This window comes from Oryzias melastigma, linkage group LG21 (genome assembly GCF_002922805.2).
Source record: "Oryzias melastigma strain HK-1 linkage group LG21, ASM292280v2, whole genome shotgun sequence".
In the NCBI taxonomy this organism is placed as follows: Eukaryota; Metazoa; Chordata; class Actinopteri; order Beloniformes; family Adrianichthyidae; genus Oryzias; species Oryzias melastigma.
In genome coordinates, this window is record NC_050532.1 from 10098808 (window position 1) to 10120406 (window position 21599).

Here is a 21599-nt window from a genome sequence, read left to right on the forward strand (position 1 = left end):
TTAATGATCCTTCCACAGGTTCTCCTTCAGAAACCTTGTTACGACTTTTACTAGTGTGTAATTTTAAAACATCATGAATTTACCAATCGTGGGATATTTTTATGCTAACTCCCACAAAAAATGAAGGGCTGCTGTACATGCATCCAACTTAAAAACAATCAGCTTTGTAGATCTGCATTTTCACAAGATTTTAGGAACATTGACATTCTCTCCTTTTTAATTACAGTCCACTTTGTTTTGAAGGTTTGAAGCGAAAGTTGATCATGTTTGAATTCGTTTGACACAGATCTGCTCTTTGCAGAGGAATGTTATTTTTGTATTAATGAATTACAAGTCTTACAATCTTGAAACAAAAAAACATACATGAAATTGACATTTAAAAAGTTTTCCAAATTTTACCACCTATTATTACCTGTTATTAAAGCTTAAAAATGTGAATAAAAACTAAGAGTTACAGTCGCCAGTACAAAATAAAGATGGACAGATGAGCTTAAAATGGGGTAATCAACGGTAATCATTTTATTAAATGACACTAACAAAAGTGTTCGGAATTGTTGAAAAACTTTAAAGCTTAAAACGAGAAAAAACTATAATCGTTAGGGTTGCCTGCTAAAATAAAATGTTTTTCAAGTGATTGGGGTCAACAGCATCTAGTTCTGTCTGCAGTCATGTCCTTGTGGATTTGTCAAGCAGTCATAAATTATTGAAGTCAATTGTGAGAGTTTTTTTTCTTTTGTTAGAACTCCAACAAATCTACCATAAAACCTCAATTTGATGGAAAACTGTAAACACATTGAGGCAGAAACGAACTTTGGTTAAATGATAAAACCGACATAATCATTTGAAATTTCTGTGGCGCCACATCTTTCTGCGAATTTGAAATGGGGGGTTTTTGTCCTCAATAAAAGACAGAAAAAATATAAAGTATGTTGTATCGTTCATTAAATTATGAAGCACTCTATGCTACTGGTAAAAATACACTAGCAGTCAAATTGTTCTTTATTTTTAATTAGCTTTCCACATTTGAACCAGCATAAAGGCCAGTTTGACTCATTTGAGTTTTCTTTCTGTTCCATTTAGAGCCAAACTCTATTCACAACAATGAATTCCATCTAGATCTTTTTCAGAGAGATTATTACCACTAATATACTTTTTGTGTTGGAACTGGAAACATTTGAATAAACTGTTTTAATGTGTTATAATCTCCAGCTTCAACAAATGCTAGTTTTGACTAGAGTCGGCCTTTTATCTGTTTATGCTGAAAGCAGCTCATTCATCCTACATAATCAGACATCTGTTAGTCATTAAAATGAACCTCACTCAGTTCTACTCAGATACAAAAGATGTGTTGGTGCTTGCAGTTTTTCTCCCAAAAAGTCTCAGGAGTTTTACAATAAATAAGGAGTACCGGTACAACATAGTTTATCCCCATTTGGAAATTTGGGTTATTTTATTTCTGACCTGGTAAAGGTGTCTAATTTGTAGTTTAAAATAATTTTAGCAAAGCAAACAACCGTAGAGACAGATGGGATTTTGTGTAGCTTCAGTGTCGTGATCTCCCAGGAAGTACATAGTTTTGATTCAGTTATCATTGGTCTACCTGTCGTGCATAAATTATCTCGCTAAATCCCTTTTGGGGTTCACAGGGCTGCTGGAGCCTATCCCTGCAACTGTTAGACAAAGGTGAAGTACATCCTGGACAGTTTCCCAGTATGTCGCAGGGCCACATTATCACACACACTTCTTCATTCCCTGGGATGATTCATCATCGGTTAACTTATGAAGCATTTTTTGGGGCTGTGAGAGGATACTGGAGAACATACAAACTCCACACAAAAAGGTCCCAGCCAGAACTTAAACCAGAGCCTTCTCTCTGTGAGGCAATAGATCTAACCATTAGAGGTGTAGGAAAATATTGATTCAGTGAAATATCGTGATACTTCATTTGATGATACTTGAATCGATTTCAAATGCTGTCAAGATGAAATAAGAAAACATGTTATTTAGCGTTTCACTTTGTTTTTCCACTGAAGCCCTGACCACTAGTTGGAAGCACAGCACACTGAACCTCTTTGAGCAGCTATGCAATGCACCAAAACAACTACAAATAATCTTTTTGATTAAAAATATCAGTAACATGTTGTTTACAAATGCACTTTTCTCTTTGGGCTATCTCAGAACCCCAAACACTTAAGTATTTGTGGTTTTATTATTTTTTAATCTAATTTAAAGTAAAAAATCACAGAAGAACAGATTATTTTTTAGACTATACCATCTTGTAAGAACCTTTAATGCCTACAATTTTATTAAAACTTGTCTAGATTTAAGTTGTGTGTTTGAGATTTGACCAAATATGCAATATTGGTTGAACGTTTTAGATTGAAGTAATTTGTTTAAGTTCATAGCCACTAATAACTGTTAATTTCAGAAATAACAACATTTTTGCTAGAGAACATGAAATAGATAAACAATTTAGAGCTGCCTCAGACCAATAGACATCAATAAAGCCTTAGGACATTTCTACAGGTGTTTTGAATCCTTTTGATTATTTACAACCTCCTCTGTTTGCATGAAAGCCGTGCTGGAACGCACTGATACCAAACCCTCCTGAGCTTTAGGAAAACAACATTGAATTGCTCAAAGTGTTGTTTCAAGTGTTGTTTTAGAAAAAAAAATGAAAAAAAGTTGTTGTTTTTTTCTTTTTAAGAGAAACTGAAAAAGAGTCAGTCAGTGTGTACAATTACTTGTCTTCACACAGTTGAAGAGGTTCTGTCTGATCCAAAGTCTGACTTTTGAAGGTTCTAATTAGCCTTTAAAGACCCACTCCACTAAAAACCATCTGTTTTTGTGTTTTTAACATGTTCTTGTAGCATTTTTTTTATATAATAACTTAAATTATATATAATATAATTTTACAATAGAAATGATTTGCACTGTAAAAAGTGAAACATTGGATCAATTAGCAAAAGCTCTGAAATTTCTTACATTTAAAAATATATATTTTTATCAAATTAAATGTTTTAGTTGAGTAAACCCTCAATCTGAAATTTTGATTTGATGAAAATTAAACATTTTTTAATGTAACAAATTGCTAAACTTTAGTAAATTGATCCAATGTTTCATTTTCTTCAGTGTGGTTGCAGTGGGAATTGAATCGTTTTTCTTATGTATTAAAATAGATCAATCTTGTGTTTTTCTTTCTTCTTTTACTATTTCTATTTTGTTATTTCATCTTCTGTGCAATGCATTACTTTTTCTTCCTGTATTAAATCTGCTGCCAGTTGTGCTAATAAAGCAGTAAAAATAAAATGGTAGAAAACAATAATTTAACAACTATTTATTCATGTCGCACTGTCGGAAAAGACAGCAAATACACAAAAGTGGTATTTCCAGTCTAACTAATTAGGACAATACAGTCCTACAACATAATTTTCCAAGCTAGGATCCCACACATGGTCTCTATCTTGCTGTTTCTTTGTGCTTTTATATCACCAACAGTCAGATTTGCTTCTTCAATGTAAAAGCTCATTTTTATGTTTGCATATCACCAGCAGGACACGAGTTCTTTTTACCTCAAAGACAGGCTGTACACAGCAACTAAATCAGCACGTCAAATAAACAACAAAGAAGTAAAATTTCTCTAGAATAAGCTCTTAATAGCAAGTATAGAGAATGTTTTATTTTTTTTTAACTGATGTTGCTGGTTTATCGCCTGCTGGTGACTTTAGGTTTTCAGCGGATAAAACGTAGAAGCTCGCTGAATCTCATACATCTTCCTTTCATCGCTGCTTACACGGAGCTCTAATTACGAGGAAGCGGCAAGTTTTTGTGAAAATCCACGGAGGATTCTCATTTAGATGCAGATCCCTGCTTCTCCAGTGACAAACACTTGCATCCTCTGCTGCCGCTGAAATGATTAGAATCTGGAATCAAGGCTTGTAAACAGTGTTTGATTGTATATTTTTTTTACTTGATGGCAAACAAAAGATGGGATACATCCTTTTATCCCCCCAAGGAAAAAGTAAAGCACAGTTGTGCTCGGTCACTGAGTCAGTCATTAAGTATTTATTAACTATTTTAATGTTTAAATGTTTAAACTAAAGTTGTAGTTCACAAATAATGTATTTTAACTTTTTAAGTCTATATTCATTTCTCCCTTTTACTTTTTTAACTTCTTGGTTTAAACCAAAACTTGCCATTTTGGTTATTTTTTGTTCTTCTCTTCTGGAAAATGTCTAAGCCAGCCACTTCCTGTGCCTCAGCACAGCTGTTCATACAAAATGTGTGCATCAAATGATATGAGGCAGAGGCACCTAAACCCTAAAAAAACAAAGAATGAGGAAATAACTGCCCAAATACTGACACCTCCCTGCTTTAAACGCTGTCCAAAGCAGAAATGTAGAGTCCTGCTGGCCAGAATAAGCACCAGCACCCAAGACCAAACGTTTGTTTCTAATAAAAACTGTGTTTGAAAACCTTCAAAATACTGTGAGGACTTTCATTCACCTGGCTTACTGTTGTTCAGAACTTTAAAGGTTCTTCTACAAGATGTTTAATTGCTCATTCCAGAAGCTTCTTCACTTCTCACTTCTCTTTAGGAAGTTCTCCTTAATGTTCTTAGTATCTAATAAATAGTTTTATAATAAACATTCTCTACATGCTCTGTACTAATGGTCATGGACACAACTCAGAAGCAAATTTTCCCTATGTACCAACGCTCTTTTAAAATATGTACTAGAAAACTTTTTTTTTTTTTTTTTGGCTAAAACGACAATCATAATTAAAAACTCACTGGGAATGCTTTTGAAATGACTGAAGATGATCAATGTCAGGAGTACTGAATGCACTTCATCTCCCAGCAACCCCAGCACACTGTTCCTAGATGCCACTCACCTGACTCTCATCTGCTAATCAACCACATGACACTTTCGCACTGCACAGAGCCTCACTCAGTGTAAAGTATTGTTTGTTCCACCTTGCCTGTATTACCGAACGTTTCTATCTAGACCTGGTCTTGTGTTTCTGACCCTGCTTTGCTTTTTTGCCTGCTGCTTGCCCTGACCCTCAGATGGACCCTGACTACTCTAGTGTCTTCTTTGATGATCCCATGCTCATGATTGACCTCAGCCTGTCTTAACCTGATTTAGTTTTGTGGACTTGTAGCTGTGCTTAGTTCCTGTCTGAACTAATAAACATGCTTCACATGGGACTAGTTGTCTGCCCGTTTATGACAATCAGAAGGGGTCTTTAGTAATTGGTCTGTAAAGGCGTTTCTCAAGACACGATATGCCTGAAACTATAACCACACTGCCCTCAGTAATGTGCGTTAATGTGGTCACTTCTAATAAATACTCTATGTAAACCACAACTTTCTGTGTTTATGTGTAGCATTTGCGTTTACGCAGGTTTCTACTTTCTATGTTTTCGGGCTCTACATGTGACCACTGAGCTTGTCTTGCAATTGGATCCAGGTTGAACTTTGACCAATCAGGGACTTTGTTTTGGTAGGGACATATGGACAGCATCCCTTTAGTCATTGAAGTGCCAACCTTTTGAACATTGATCTTGAAGGAGAAATAAATAATGGTGGTTTATGTCCGGCTGTAGTTATGACCCAAATCTTTCATAAATCGAAATAGAGCTGTGAAAGAAAAAAACCTGGAGTGAAATTCACGAGACTTGAAGCAAATGACTATTGTACCACGACTCTTCCAACTGTAGGGGGCGTACATGTGCTACTATACAGTTGATAAGGAAAAAGAACCTGTGCCCTGCTTTTCCAGCGCTTTCAAGAACACGCATCACATGCCCGGTGTGTCCATATTTTGACGACCATGTTATTGTACTACAAGATTTAGACTTATATCTCTTTATGTTAATTTTTTAAACATTTCTTAACAGGTTAAATTAAGAATAGAGGTTTCAGGTTGCAAAAAAAAATGATATAAGAAACTTAGCAGTAAATCTTTAATTTTAGATTCTCTCATTTTAAATTTTAAGGTAGAGAAAGAAGTTTATCTCCTTTATCTACAAGACAAGTTAGTTTTGGATGATAGTCATTCGGCTCCCTCTGTCATTGACCCTCAGGATGATGGGTATTATCTCTCAAACTGAAAGTAAACAGTCCTTTAAGTTGGCATAATTCTAGAAGACACACTTCATTGCTGTAAGTTCCAGAGCTTTTTCTGACTTTTGCAGCGTGTCATTAAGCTTCTGCTGTGATTGATGTGAGGCGGCCGCGCTCAGGTTGTCGCCAGTGAGCGTAGTGGGATGATAAATGGGCGCGCTGCAGCTGAGGGGTCACACTCTGCAAAACTCTGGCACAATGTCTTTTTGTAGGTCATCCCTGGAATGCCACAGCGCGTGCTGCAGTGTATTAGTTCCTGTCGAAAGGGGTCTCCTTTCTGCACACTCCAGAACTTCTGTTTGGGCGAATAGTAGGCGGAGGAAGTTGAGTTTGAATGTCAAGTATCTCGTGTCAAGGCAATTTCTTGTGGAGTTTGCAAATCCCATCACCTCTCCCCACTGCGGCCGGGCGCAGCACCATCTGGTCCACAGCTGAAAACTATTAAGTTCTGCTTGAACTTCCTCTTCGCTGTTCCACTGCAGTTTGAAGGCAAGTAAGGAGCTTTTATCTCCGTTCTAGTTGTTTGCTTGTTTCTCTCAAAGGAATTTATTTCTGGATGCACTCGTCTTAGTACGGTAGGTGCTTCATTTGGTCTATTTGAGGCAAAAAGCTGGATTTTGACTCAGCAAGTGGGGCTTTTTTGTGTCCTTAAGATTCAGTCGAAGCAGTTAAATGAATTTGCAATTCAGAAACAAAGTTTTTGCATAGATAAAGTTTCATTTGTTGCTCTTCGCTGGCAATCTTCTGGAGATAAAGTGAAGAAAACAAAGGATCTGTGTTGATCTTGGTCTCCGAGGCATTCTGCGGTTACCACATGATTGACTTCTAAACAATGTTAAAAGCCCGCCGTTGGATGCATATGGGTCAGATTAGTGAATGGCATAGAAATGGGATATGCTTTGTTTTCCTATATGGTTCTTGTCAAGCATCTGCGTTTGGATTCACAGTTTCCAGGAAGATTTCCCAACCTGAATTCCACTTTTTTGAGTCACTCCAGTGAACTGTCAGACTACTCCAACTTAGTCTAAACAATGTTGCTTTATGTTTTCAACTTTTTTTTTTTTAAACGATGTAGTCCATAGGTTGAGATGAGCATTTTTTCCAGATGTTTTGTTTTCTAAATGAAAATGGAGCACAACCCTTTCACCCGAGTGACTGTGCTTGTGTCCTGCACACATTTGAAGAGGATTTCGGCGAACACAGCCCTACTGCAGCTGGTAAACAGAGGACGTTTGCAGCTCGGTGTTGAGGCTGCGCGCCAGTGTGAGTGTGTGCATGCATGTAGGTGTGTGTGGGACTGTGGGTCAGCGGCTCTCCCCCAGGGATTCTGTTGAATCACCAGACAGGAAGCTATTAAAACAAGCCCAACGGTGCAGCTGTCAATCAGACGGAGGAATATTACAGTCGAGTGGAAGGCACAGAACTGCAGCACGTCCAGGTGTGTTGGCTTCAAACAAACATGGAGCCGGCCGGACTTTTCTCTTGTGTTTGCTAAAATCTCAAGTCCCCACAGTCCAAACTAGAGTCTGCTGGGCCTTTTTCTGATGATTCACCATCTGACGGCAAAAGTCTAATCAGTTTTTTTTTGTCTTTGTTTTTTGCATTGCACTTTTTCTTTGAAAATAGTTAGTTACTCATATGTGTGTATTTATGTTTTCTACAGTTTTGTTTAGTTTTTTTGTTGTTTGTTTCCTGTTTTAAAGACCCCCTCCAATGAAAATGGTGTTTTGGGTATGTTTAGCATGTTCTTGCAGCATTTTTTCATGGAGTGCATATATATGAAATATTTTAAGCTTAAAACTGTATTTCTGAGTATTTCTTTATTCACATCATTGTGAATACGGAGCAGATGAAAAAAATGCTGTTTGAAAAAGCTCTCATTTGTGATGTAGAATCTGTGATGGGAGTACCACAAGCTCCTTGCTCCGCCCCATGTCTAAAGATGTCTAGATCCATGTACGTCTTTGCTTTCCTCTTCTGAGCTTGAATTTGGCTCAAAATTGTACAGCTGGCAATTTTGTTGCACCACTAATGTTAGCTTTTGATTTCTGAGTAAGTTAGCAGGAGAGCTTTTAAACCAAAGGTTCATTAGGAAGAAGCAGAAGCTTACCTCCCCTCCCCCAAAATCCCCTCCCACAATTCAGAGGTGAGTTTCTGCAGGTTAAAACGAGGCATTATAGTCGAATTTTGTGATTGGTCAAGTAATAAGTCCCACGTCATTTTAGAAGTTTCAGGTCATCATGCTTTGAGCTCCAGTTTAAAAGCCCCGCCCATCTTTGATTCTGTAACAGTTGGTTGTTATCATGTTAGCTTTAGCATGACTCGTAGGTGTTTTGCCTTTGGTTGTCAAAGATCTACTGGCTCACACAACTTTCCAGTGGACTTGGAAGTTGGGCAACAGTAGTTGAGTTGGCATAGAATCCAGCGAACTCTGTTTTGGTGATGGAATTTGCAATGATTGTTTCACTCTGGATGGTTTGCTTCATACGTTGACCTTTATTAGCTTCTGATGCTAGCGTCATTTTACCACTCAAACTCGGGTTCCCTTTGGTCTGGAATATGAGTGCCTGTGACGTGAGAAGGTGGAGGAGAAAAATCCTCCACCTTCACAGGAAGTTCTGTGGAGATGCTGGCATCAGTTTGCTCTGTACCACTCTCCATATTAAAGATGCAGCGTGACCGTTACCTCAAGCTAGCCTCACTGTAATTGTTAATCACAGATCCAAACCACGCCCCCTCCACTCAGCCCGCCTCTTTTTTTTGCATTTTTTAAATCTGGGCTGAACGTGGAGTCAGAATACAACTGCCCTGTTGTGTTGCCCTTTAAAGCACAGCTTCTAGTTAAAAGTAGACAATTTTATCTTTTTCCTTTAAAGAACTTGTCCAAACCTTCAACTATTTTCTTTTTTTATAACTGTGTTCTAAGATCAAAAGGAAAAATACCAGACGTTGAAAAGTAAAACCTTATTTACAGTTTATACACTGCTATCTTACAGTAAAACCTGAGAGGTCATTTCAACCCAAAGAGCTTCTTATCAAGAAGATTAAGATTAAACACCAAGGCCTCTGCTGCCACGGTTATCATCCGGCTAAGAAGATCTGCAGATCTCTTGTTTTCTAAGAAATATAAGCAGAGGCATTCTTGATGATCTGTCCATGTGATTCTTTCCACAATAACATTTTTGACCCATGAGTAAGGGATGTTTTTTTCCCTTAGCAGCAAAGGCTTTCTGTCTCAGCAGATGGAGGAATGTGGCAGTCCCCACCCTACGTCTTGTTCCATTTAAATGTTCTGCATCCCTCTCCAAAGCCTCTGCTGAGGCAAAAAAAGGCTTTTCTGCTGGATTATTTGGACTTTAATCTCTTTAGATGAGTTAAGTGCCTTATTGGAGATTATTTTTGCACTTGCTTGCTTGATAATGGTCCTACTAAAAAAGATTTCTGACAGCTAAAGATGAAGACATTTGATTTAAAGACACACACCAATAAAAATTGTGTTTTAACATGTTCTCGTGGCATTTTTCTAATGATGGATATTAATTAAATAAATTAAGTATTAACAGATTGGCTCTGAGAATTGGGGGTGGGCTTGTTCTGCACTAATTATTGCCACAATAACTATACAATACTGCCACTCTGCAGAAACTATGTCCTAGAAAACATTTTTTTTTTTAATTTGGCTAAAAATGACATCATTATCTAAAGACTATTGGGAACGCTTTCAATAGATCAAAAGATGATGGAAGTGGGGCTTTATACATGTAGCACACAAGTGTTTTTATTTCACTCCCTCAATTTGAGTTGATTATCCATCAATTTAAGCTCCTATTAATATTTATAGACTTGTCTTTTTTTCTTTAAACCACTTTAAAATAACATGACTTCTCATCAAAGTAAAAGCTCGTCTTCATGTAGAAATGTATTAGTGCCAGTTTGCCAGAGGGTTCAAACAGATGAGAGACTGGTAGCAGGATTGGAGTAAAATTTGTTTTTTCCCCATCACTGAGAACTTCAAATTACTCACGTTTCCCATGAAAAATGAAAAATGCCAGACGTGGGAAGTTTTAATTCACTTCCCAAATTGCTCGACTGAGGTTAATGTGTTTGCAAAGAGCGAGGACTGAAGTGGCTGCTACGAGGCAGACCTTCCTCACATATTCTCCGGCAGCCCCAAAGACTTCGCAATATTGATTGTGGACAACGTTGACAGCTGCCGAGTCGAGCTGGGTTTGTCCTTGCAGCCGGAAGATTGCTGAGCGCTTGTGGAGAATTGATGCACAAACAGTGGAAGCGCTGTCACGCTGCTGAGGCGGACACTTTTCATTTGCAAAAGAAATTGCTCCGTTTTCAGAAAAGCTGTGATATCGTTATGGAGCGGTTATGTTATGACACATCCTGGTTGAACTCTGTGAGTCGATTTAAAGATTGGAAACTAAAACGTTTACCCAAATCTACATAATTATTTGCTTTAACAGTGTTGTTTTAAGAGGAAGAGGTGTATTTCTAAAAAGGAGACAAAACTTTTATGCTTCTAAACACGATATTTTACACATCAAGGCTTTTTTGTATGCTTATAAAGATATGTTCTCTCCTTGTGAATTTGTACAGAATTCACTGAAATAATTATTTCATTTGTGTAATACTATTTTTTATTTTATTTTTTTTACTTCTTCTGTCTGTTTTAATGCTCTTTGCCATCCCAGGCTTGAAGCTCGGGCCATATTTAACTCCCTCTCATTTCTTCTTGTTATTTTCTTATTTTCAGGCGGAAGATTGGCAGGTAACCAGGGGGGCCTCAGTGACTTACATTTTCCACTATGAACCGCGCCTTCAACAGGAAAAAAGGTGAGCAAACGTCTTGAGTTTACAAAATCACTCTGAGGTCATTCTGTTTAAGCAGCACAGACGTTCTCCTTTGCAAACAGCCTGGAATGGAAACATGTTGGACTTTACAGGAACTGATTTTTTTTTTATTGTGGAAAATATTTTCTTCCCTAATACAACCATAAATGCAACCATACATTTGTATTAATCCGCTTGAGTCATGAAGGTATTTTACTATTAATATTTAAATTTATGTAACTTTCAAAGTTTTTTTTGGGTCTATAAAGACACAAAACTAAATTTTCATTCAACAGTAGTTTAAACTTTTTCATGGCGTAGTCACAGCTGCCCTTACGTGTGGATACGGACTGATATGGACAAACCTGTGCAGGTTTTTCCATTTCTCGCATTTACAATAACAAAAGCTACATTTTTAAATAAAATCAAGCTGTATATTTGACATATATTGTCACAAATAAGTATTTTGGTCCTTTTGTATGTAATGGCCTCCACTCTACTGTTTTCATTTGTCCCCTTCCAAAATGTTTCAGCTCTTCCCCGCACTAGAGTGAGGCAATGTTGTTGTACATCGCCCGTATTATTATTCTGATTACTTTGCTGCATTTATTTTGTAATTTGGAAATGTAGTTTTAAAAGCTTGTAACCAAATTAAAGTTAAAAAAATTCAATTATTTTAGTTTTAAGGATTTATATATGAAAAAAGTAAATAAGTTATAGAAGTATTAAGGACATACTGATATAAACACTTATTTATCTAATTAAATTAACGTCAAAATTGATTAAAAAAAAACTATCAATTATCCTCCTAATGATATAATAGTCACGAATTTCTGATCCAATCCATAGCATTACAGTAACTTCACTGTAAAAAAAAGAAAAAAAAATCTGTTTGGCAGTTTGCTGTTCCATTTAAGTGTTTGTTGATTGGAAGCCTAGGAGAGACATCAGAAATTATCTGCAGTTATTGCTGCCTATCAATCTGCAAGAGGCTTGAAGGCCATTTCCTAAAGCATTAAAAGTAAATCACTCTACAGTGAGGAAGATTACCCAAGAATATCTTCTCATCTTCTCCGGACTGAGTGTGCCAAAATGTTCCTTTCAAGGTCAGACCATGTAAAGCTCGGAGCTGCTGTAAAGTCCCACATCTTAATGCAAGATTACCAAGGTTTTACTATGCCAGAAGTTCAGAGCAGGTCACTTAGAAATAAAGTATGCAGGTATTGGCCTGATGGAATTGCAAATGACTTGTCTGCCTTCCAAACACTGATCTAGAAAGTTAGACTTGGTCACAAGACGTGAAGTAACACCGAATAATTACACAAAATGAGCAACAGCAGAAATCTGAAATAATCATATTGTAGATGAGCCTTTTTTAACAAAAACACTACATGAAAAAAAAACTTTCAGCCAGCTCCGGAAAAAACAATCCTATTAATGATGTTTTGACGTGTCGTAGCAACAGGGATATACTGCACCCCAATCTGCTGTCATGCAAAGTATGGGTGGTGGGGTTGTTTTTAAAGATATGTACTTACAGAGCGGTTAACAATGTATCTTGAACTAAAAAAATAACAAAAAGATTGAAGTTTACATTCTATGGTTTTTCATCTTTTCTATTCGGGTGAATAGTTCTTAAAATTGCAGCTATGATGTTAGCTTTCAATTCACATCGGATTTCACTAGAAGACTGAATTAATGTTTGAAGTATTTCAAGAATAAATACTAATTTTTACATGTTTTTTTCTACAATTTATCAAACTTCAATTAATAAACTGTCAATTGATGGACAATCATGAAACTAACAAACTTTACTAGTTGACTTGGCAAGAAGATTTTTTTTTCATGTTAATTAATTTCAAGATAATTCATTTATATGAAATTTGAATCAGGATTGTAACTCTGTTGTATATGTTTAACTATTTTTGTATTTTATTGTTGTATTGATTCTTGCCCAGGGCTCCCTTTATAAAGAGGTTTTAGATCTCAGTGGGACCCACCCTGGTTAAATAAGGGTTAATAATAATATTGTTAATGTATGAAGGAAGGAATAAATTGGCTTTATTGTCAGTTTAACAAGTACAGGTTCAACAAAATTGCTCTTTTTCTGAAGTGCTTTTTAAAAAATCTCAGTTTTTAGGATGAGATATTTTCAGAATAAAGTTGGTAAAGCAGGTAAACGTCCCCTTAAGTATAGTGGTGGAAAAGTAATGAATTAAATTTTTGCCACAGTTACAAAACTTTAACCTTCAAGTCAGTCACTAAATCTGAAAAAACTGCTTTTGTTTTGAACTAAAACGGAGCAGTTGAACAGCTAAAGTTTGTTTGTAGAGCAGGCCTGTGATGCACCGACTGCTAGCAAATATACAGCAGCATAGCTTAAAAAACAAATGATAATATTAAAAGAAAAAGATTTAAATGTGGGTAAAGCTCCTAATGAAAAATACAAGAAAACCTGAAAACATTATGTAAAGAAAAAAAACAAGAAAGCCAAAAAATCTAAATTAAAAGCACAGATCTTCACATAAAACTCACCATTTTTTCTTCTTCACTACATTAAACAAACATGTTGGATTTTTGAGTCCAGCTAAACTTTTCCAAACTTCTTCTGGCTTCTTAAACCATCTAAAAAAATGTGAAACAAGAAGTTTTCATTGTTTTCAACAGTCAGCAGAGCCACTTATCTCTGAAGAGCTGCAGAATGTTCTGCCACCTAAGTGAAAGTGACTCCTCCATACTTTAAAAAGCCTCCTCATGGATATTTCCCCCTTCTCTTCCTTTTTTTTCTTTTACATTCCAGAACCTCGTTGGTGCCAGTTTGGCTCAACAGTTTCTCAGCAGCAAGTAAAACAGATATCATAGTTTCTGTGTTGAAGATTGGAAAGGAGAAATGCTGCTACTTCATAAGTACTAAATAAGTACTCAGAAATGCAATTTTAAGTTTTTGGTTTTTTTTATATGTCCTCCATCATTGAAAAAAATGCCACAAGAACATGTTAAAAACACCAAAAATACAAATGTTAACAGAGTTGGTCTTTAAAAGAAGATCACGTAAAATAGTCTAAAACAAGCAAAACTGGTGTTCTGGTGTTTAAATGCCCACAATGCAAAACTCATTTTGTCACCAACTTCCCTCAAACTGATTCTACTGTGGACTCCAATCAGTATATATATTAAAGAAGACTTCAAACATATGGGGTTGTACTGTTGGGCGAAGACGGGATTACACCCTGGACAGGTCACCAGCTTGGAGCTGGAGTGGTCGAGCACGCTGCGCTAGCCAGCCGCCCGGGGACAGCGTAGCGAGCTCAGACACCCATGACCCGACAGAGCTCGCTATGCTTACGCATGGGCGGTGTGCTGCCCTGCAGACAGAGAGCCGCCGCGGGCGTGATGGACCCAGCTCCATCAGCTTATGATGTTTTTTCTTATTTTCATTGAGAAATAATAGAAAAGATCATCCAGTTTTATTTTTATTTTTCCCATTTTGGGTTTATGCTCAATCTGGGCCACAGACTGTAAAAACAATGAACATTTCCACTGCTCTCCTCTTGAGTTCCAACTAGAAAGTATTTACTGGCTCCAAGAAGCCAAAATCCTGTAGACTGCTATGAGAAAGAGACAGTTATTACTCATTCTGTTTGTCAGAATAATCATGTTTGCTCTGATACTTTCTTCTTTACATCTTCTTTCTAATCATGTCTTTTTAAAGATATTTTTGTCTTTATCGCACATAATTCAAGTATAGTGACCAATCGGTTTCCTCAGTAAATGTGGTTTCCCACTGCTTTTACCCACCGAGTCTGCAGATGAAGCTTTTGAAATGCAGTGAAGAAATTTTGAAGCAGTTTGCAAAAAAAGTTTTTTTTTTTCATTTTAGAAGTAAAAACCTTCCTCCATCATCATCATTTAGAAACAGACTCTTTCCTTCATGTCATTCTTCCACACTCGGTGGATTCATCTGTTACCTGCGTATTCGTGGGGTCATGCTGGAAACAGCAGCTGCTGATAGCAGGAAAGAGCAGGTTGTTTGGTGCCGAGTACCTTTAAGATTATGCAGAAAGGCAGTGAGGGACTGGTTCCACCAACAGAAGCCTGGAGTTCACCAGCAGTGCATCACGCTCCTACCGCCTCCTTTTAGCTGCTGGGAGCTGCAAACATAAAACCTCACTGACTTTTTGAATCTGAATGCAAACCTGACAAGTCATCAAAAATAATGAATTAAAATGTACAAGAAAACAAGTCAGCACAGATGACACTGACGTGGCTCTGTTTTTAGTCAAAATGTAGAAACTTTTGAAGCGACACAAATAGAAATCCGTTTCATTTTTTTCTTGTTTTCACTATTAAAGCTGTTAGAGTTCAACTTTTGCCCTACTGAGATAAAGTGTGTCTAATCTGCTGTAGTTTACACACTATACAGTGCACCAATTCAATGGTCTATTTTTGAATTGATCTCATAAGAGGCTATAAGGTTAATTACATTCATAGTAATTCTAGAACTTGATTGCAACACACCACACATTAGCCATGTTACAAGCATTTGTGTTTCGACAATACATGGAATTCCCAACCTTGTTTTCCACTCATAAACAGACTGATGCAGCTAAAACAAGCATTGCTGTGGCTACATTAACTCCCAACATTAAGAACAAAATAAAAAAACAGTCCAACACCGCCATGTTACCACCGTTGGAAAGTTCACTATACGTTTGACACGTCCCCTGGTGGAGGCGTGAGCATCACAGACAGCCCCACAAATGAACAATTTGCTTTTCTAACCCTAACCATAACCGTAATCCTAACCTTAACCGGGAACGACGTCATTTAGAAAAGAGGATTTCTGACCACGTGATCAAAACGAAACCTAAAAAAGTCGTGTATATTATACGCCGGTGCAACCAATTCTCTACCATTGCGTATCATATGCACGTAAAAAGCGTGTTTGGCGTATATTATACACGGTATTTCAGAGTGCAAAGTCGTGGAATATGTACGCATTTTACTGAGAGTGTGTTGCACTATAACTATAGCTCTCAACCTTGTTAGGAAAGTATTAAAAAAAAGTACATTCAAACACTGCTACATGTTAGCCGCGTTAGCGTATTCACTTTAACACCCAAACCATACATTTTGACAGAGTTGTACCTCTGAAAATCCTTCAACATCAGTAAAGACACAACCAGAATGAATCCATATAAAAGGCACTATTGCTTTAAGTGTGCCTTATTGTGCAGAAAGTAATGCGGAAAGCATTAAAACCTTAAAATATGAATTTCCCCTTTTTAAAAAGCTTATGAGAATTAAATTAGCATAAATTGTTTGATGGGCAAAGAGTCGGATGTTTGTATGTTGCAGTTAAAAATCTGTCTGGAAAGCTAATCCCTCCTTACACACTCCCCTGTTACTGTTGCCTCTCAGTTTACTACAGGATTCAAACCACCGCTACATTCCATCACTCCTTTAATTAAGAAAAAGATTCAGATGATGGTCACCATCCAAACCAACCTTTAATTTTTTCTGTGCCTGTCCGGGCTGAACTATAAATTAACCGCTTTGGGCGGAGAGCGGCGGCCGGCCCGACAACGGCTCCTCTAGAGTGATTTAGCTGCTCCCCCTCCTTCTCTTTGTGTTTTGTGGGCTTGATCATGTCCAGCAGGTAATGCCAGGAGGGCATTTGATCATTTCCATCTACTACCTTTATACCCTGGCATTAAACGTGACTTGAAGTTCAAGTACCGAGCGGATGATGTTCGGAATTTCACCTCTGTTAAGTTGGAAGGCACCTTGAATTTTAACGTTTTTGTAGGTTGTCAGGATCGCTGCTGATCGTTTTGCAGAGTAGACTACTCTAATTTTTAAAGTGGTTAGTCCACAGAATTTCTGATGGATACGGCTGTAAATATAAATAGATTTTGAATGTTTATGTTCTATTACTGGATTAAATTTATGCGTATTTAAAACAATTCTAATCTATATTCAGTGGAAAGCAGCTATTTCATCATCTATCAGTTGATTATTTCTTCATGTAAGCATTACATTTCAGCACTTCTACGGTGGCCCTGATGTTCAATTCACATCAACAAATCACTCAATGCAAAACATATTCAGATCACAACGAAAATTTAAAAAGTGAAAGATTTTTTTTTCTAATTACATTTTAGATTAAAAAAAATCAAAAAACTAAAAAGTTAAACGAATACATTTCAGTGAAAAAAATACATTTCCAGAAATCAGAATAAAATGTAAAAAAAATGAAACAAAAATAAACCTTAAAAGGGTTAGTATTATGGGAGATGGCTGATGACTGATGATGACGTTTGTTTGCCTTTTTAATGGGAAGTTTAGTTGGTTAGTTGGGATTTCTTTCAACAGAAGACATTTCGTTAAGCTTCTGGTTGGAAGAACAGCAAATTTTTTGTGATTTAACAATCAACTCTTTACCATAGTTCAGGTAAAACCTCCTCCTGCTTTTCCTTCTTCTTGAAAATTCAAATGTCATCATCTAGTCAGTGATATCACACATTTTTTTATGGTCTTTAACTTGTTTACATTACATTTTGATTTCTAGGAAATTACTTTATTAAATAAAATTGGTTTCTGGAAACTTTTGATTTCTGAAATGTAATATTTATTTTTTTTATTTTTATTTTGCTTTTTTAATTTTCTTTTAATTTGATTTTTCAAGAATACACAAAACATAAGGCAACATTCACATATGTCAGGGCCACCGTACTCGTCCTCCCACGGAGTGTTTTTACCCGAGCAGTTCACCCTCTGAGACACTGAACTGTTTTGTCAAAATATCCATTTCTATGATCAGATTACTGTTGAAGTGTGCCACAATATGCTTTATAGGAATAATATAAAAACTCAGACATCAATCTTTTAGTATTGCATTTCTAGAAATTGTATTGTTTTTGCAAACAGCTTTATAAAAACCTAATAAAACAAAGTGAAAAGTAGAGAATATAATTGCAGTTTTATTGTCAGTGTTTATACATAATTCAGGTTATTGACTGGATGAAATCTTTGAATGTCAGGAGCAACAAAAGTGATAGCCCAGCCTTGCCTCTTCAAATGTGGAATTGTTGTCTATATTTAATAAAAGTTAGACGTTTAAAATTGTTTGTTTTTTTTTTCCTATGGGATTGAATGCTACCACCCACTTTCAGAGTCGCAGGTAAAAAAATGGTCAGCTGGTTCATCTTTTATTATTGAAATGTTTCATTTCTTCTCCAAGAGGTTTTCCAAAGTCTTTTTTCTTCAATAATAAAAAAATAAACCAAATTTAAAACCTTTTATTGAGTCCACTTCCTGGATTAATGAGAATCTAAATAGACTACAACTGAATGATGTTTCATTAAGGTTTTATGTGTGAACTCTGAGTGTTTTTACACTTTGATTAGACAGTACCCATTTCCTTTTCCCCTAAAATACATAATTTATTGCATTTCTCCACTTATCTTAACTTTATTTGTTTAATTAAATAGTTTCATTATGTTGTGATTACGGTTCGAAATTTTAATGTGTCTTGGTTAAAAAACAAAATCGTTAGCCTTTAAATTGAATAGACGTCTTCGTCTCAACAGAGTTCTTCTGTTTTTGTTGCAGCTCCAGCTTCTTCACATTTACTTTTTTTTGCACTAAATTACCCCCAAAAATATTTTTTTTATATCTGTCCTGAAAACTATCAGGTCAAAGATGGAGGTGTTTCCTCTCAATTACCAATACTCATTTATTTGAAGCTTTTTAACGATTTTTTTTTTTTTTTCAACCTTTAGTCTGTTTCCCTGCATATTTTTTTCAAAACAGCAGTGCTGGTTAAATTCCCCAGTTTTTTTCCCCATTTTATCTCAAAGGAGCACTCTCTTGAGTAGAACTCTGGCTCAGTTTGTTCTGCTCGGAGCCTGTTTAAGGTTGTCCTCTGTGTGATGGAGAGCTGTGCACAGCCACAAGAAAAGAAATCATTGTGTGTCATTGATTGAGCACTGTAGTAAATTAGTCTATTGCCTGCTCACTTTCTGTGGCCCTGTGCAAAATTGAGCACTCACAACTCAGTGTTGTATTGAAGCTGCAAATAGCCAGGGCTAGCTTAGAGCTTTGTAACCACTAAAAGCCGAGTTATTGTAAATTTGAATTCATTTTAAGCTATTCTGGATTAGAGGAAAATGGTTAAATTGTGTTGATTTTTGTGCATGTTTCTTTTTTTCTAACAGAAAATGCTGTTTTTTCTCCTCTTAGCAGAAAAGGATGTTTTCTATCTTGGTGACAGTCTTCTTCATTTGATTATGGCTTCTCCCTTTAGAGGTCACCATAGCAAATCATCTGTCTCCATCTCCTCCTTGTCCTCTTTGCTAATACAAACCACCCTCATGTCTTCCTTCACTACATCCATTAACCTCCTCTTTGGTCTTCCTCAAAGCCTTTTTCTTAGTCGCTTCAACCTCAGCATCCTTTTACCGACCCATCCACTGTCCTTCCTCTGAATGTGGACAAACCATCTCAATCTACTTCCCTGCATTTATCTCCAAAACATCTACCATGAGCTGCCCTTCTAATGTATTCATGCCTGATACTATTCATCTTCAACATTTTCTTAACATCTCCAGCTCCTCTTTCTGTCTGTCTCTAAACCAATATGGCTGCTCTCACTGCCATTTCCTACACCTTCCCTTTCATTTTGGCTGCACTTTTTTGTCACATATCACACCTGAAACTTCGCTCCACCTGTTAAAACCAAATTTTAAAAAAATTGACTAAGCCAGCTGTGACATCACCCAAAGAAAATGCCTTACATCTGACTCCAGCGAAATGAAGCCAATTCAGTCGTCATTTTTTGGCAATACTGGTGCTGCCATTTTGAAACCCATCGACAGGGATCAGAGTCACAATTCTAGGGCAACTACAATCACCAATCATAAGTGAGCTGGTTCAAAGTCCACTGATTCACTAAAAATATAATAACAGAGTAATAATTGTCAATTTCTCTATAGAAGTCTATGGGTTTTGGGCTTCTTGGAACCAGCAGGTACTTCCTATTTAGAATGTGAGGGGGGCGGGGTCAAGATGTCAAGTGATTCTACAGTCTATAGTTAAAAAATCTCTTCCACACGCCTTAATCCTTTAAACACCTCTTGAAGAATGGATGGATGTAAAAATGTAACTATTAACTGTATATGAGAACTGGACTGAGTTAGTGTGATGTCATTCATATACATTAACCTACTTCCGGCTCCAACAAAATGAAGTCATGATACAGATGCCACCATGTTGGAGCCAGACATTGTCAGTAAGCAGTCATCTGCCAGAAATCTGTTGAATGTTTTAAATGTTTGACGTGAGACCACATACTTTTACTGAGTGTTCTGATTGGTCAGTTTATAACTTGCACAACAGAAAAATACATAAAAAAACAAAATTAGGATTAGCAGGTACATGTAAAAAAGATGTAGCAGAGCAAGAATGGTTATTCTGATTAACATAATAATTGAGTAATAGATGTTTATATTTCAATAGAAGTTTATGGAACTTTGAAAGAGAAGTGGGAGGGGTCACTCAGTCCAGTTCTCATATACAGTCAATGCATTTAACACGTTGTTGTTTAAATTGGTGAATGAACATTTACTATCAGATAGTGTTTTTTTTTCCTTAAATGTCAACTGTATCCTTCTGTTCAATGATTGATCAGGCATCACTCCTAGTCAATGTAGTATTTGCTCATAGCAAAAGCACAAATGATGAAAGCTATTGCATTGTCGCTTTCACCAATTTGCTTAATGTATGAACTTTTAACAAATAATTCATTTTAGACACTGTTTAGTTGTTTTTAATGTTGAAGAATATCCCTTATTTCACATTTTAAAGCTAAAACAGGTAAATATTAATACCTTAGAGGTACTATCTAGTCTCTACCTGTTAGTGCTGCCCAGAGAGACATGAACGTACTGTACTTGAGCCCAGAAAGCTCAGGACAGGGTGTGCAGATCTTTTCTGATATGGCAGCCTTCCTGCCATCCTGCTGTCAACTCCGTTCTCCATCTTTTATCTTTAGTCTGCTCTGGAATCTTTTCTGCTGGCCCTACGGTTTAAAAAAGAGGAATGATTCCATTGCTTTTCATTTAAGTCTTGTGAGGGTATTGATTTTTCTTTAAAGGGAGTCTCTTCCTCCATTGCTACCAAGATTGACCTCACAGAACATCCCTTAAATGAATCCAAGTCCTTCTCTGTGAACTTAAAATGCATGAGCTAATTTTAGCCGTTCAACAGATGTTTGAGCCACATTATCCAACAGGTGCTACACTCTGTCTTTAAATGTGTGCTGTTTATTATACCTCTGTAATTATATAGGCTGGGAGTCCATCCGATGTGAGACATTATCACTTGCATTGTTCAATAATGAACCGTGGAGCACTCATACGCCGACATCTTGTTATTTATGCATAAAGAAGCCGCATTTATGAATATAATCAAGATAAAAGACCATTTTATGTCCCTTTTTCAGTATTTTGTAAGCTTACATTGCTTCTCTCTTTTGCTTTGCATCTGCTAGAATGAAAAAAATAAAAGAATAGCCAGCTATAATACCAGCTCGGGACCCTGCAGGGATGTACCTGTTCTGAAGTGGAAG

The 21599-nt window shown here is 36.7% G+C and overlaps 1 protein-coding gene across 7 annotated transcripts in view; it reads left to right on the forward strand.

The window, feature by feature from the left end:
• Positions 1-21599, forward strand: part of gulp1a (GULP PTB domain containing engulfment adaptor 1a) — a 101392-nt gene that overhangs the window by 60714 nt on the left and 19079 nt on the right. For 5 of the 7 annotated variants that reach the window (XM_036209594.1, XM_024286997.2, XM_036209596.1 and 2 more), the window contains exon 3: positions 10893-10972. In XM_036209594.1, the coding sequence (XP_036065487.1) occupies positions 10945-10972 (28 nt within the window). In that variant the 5' untranslated portion in view covers positions 10893-10944. The other 2 variants (XM_036209592.1, XM_036209593.1) reach the window with 2 other exon arrangements.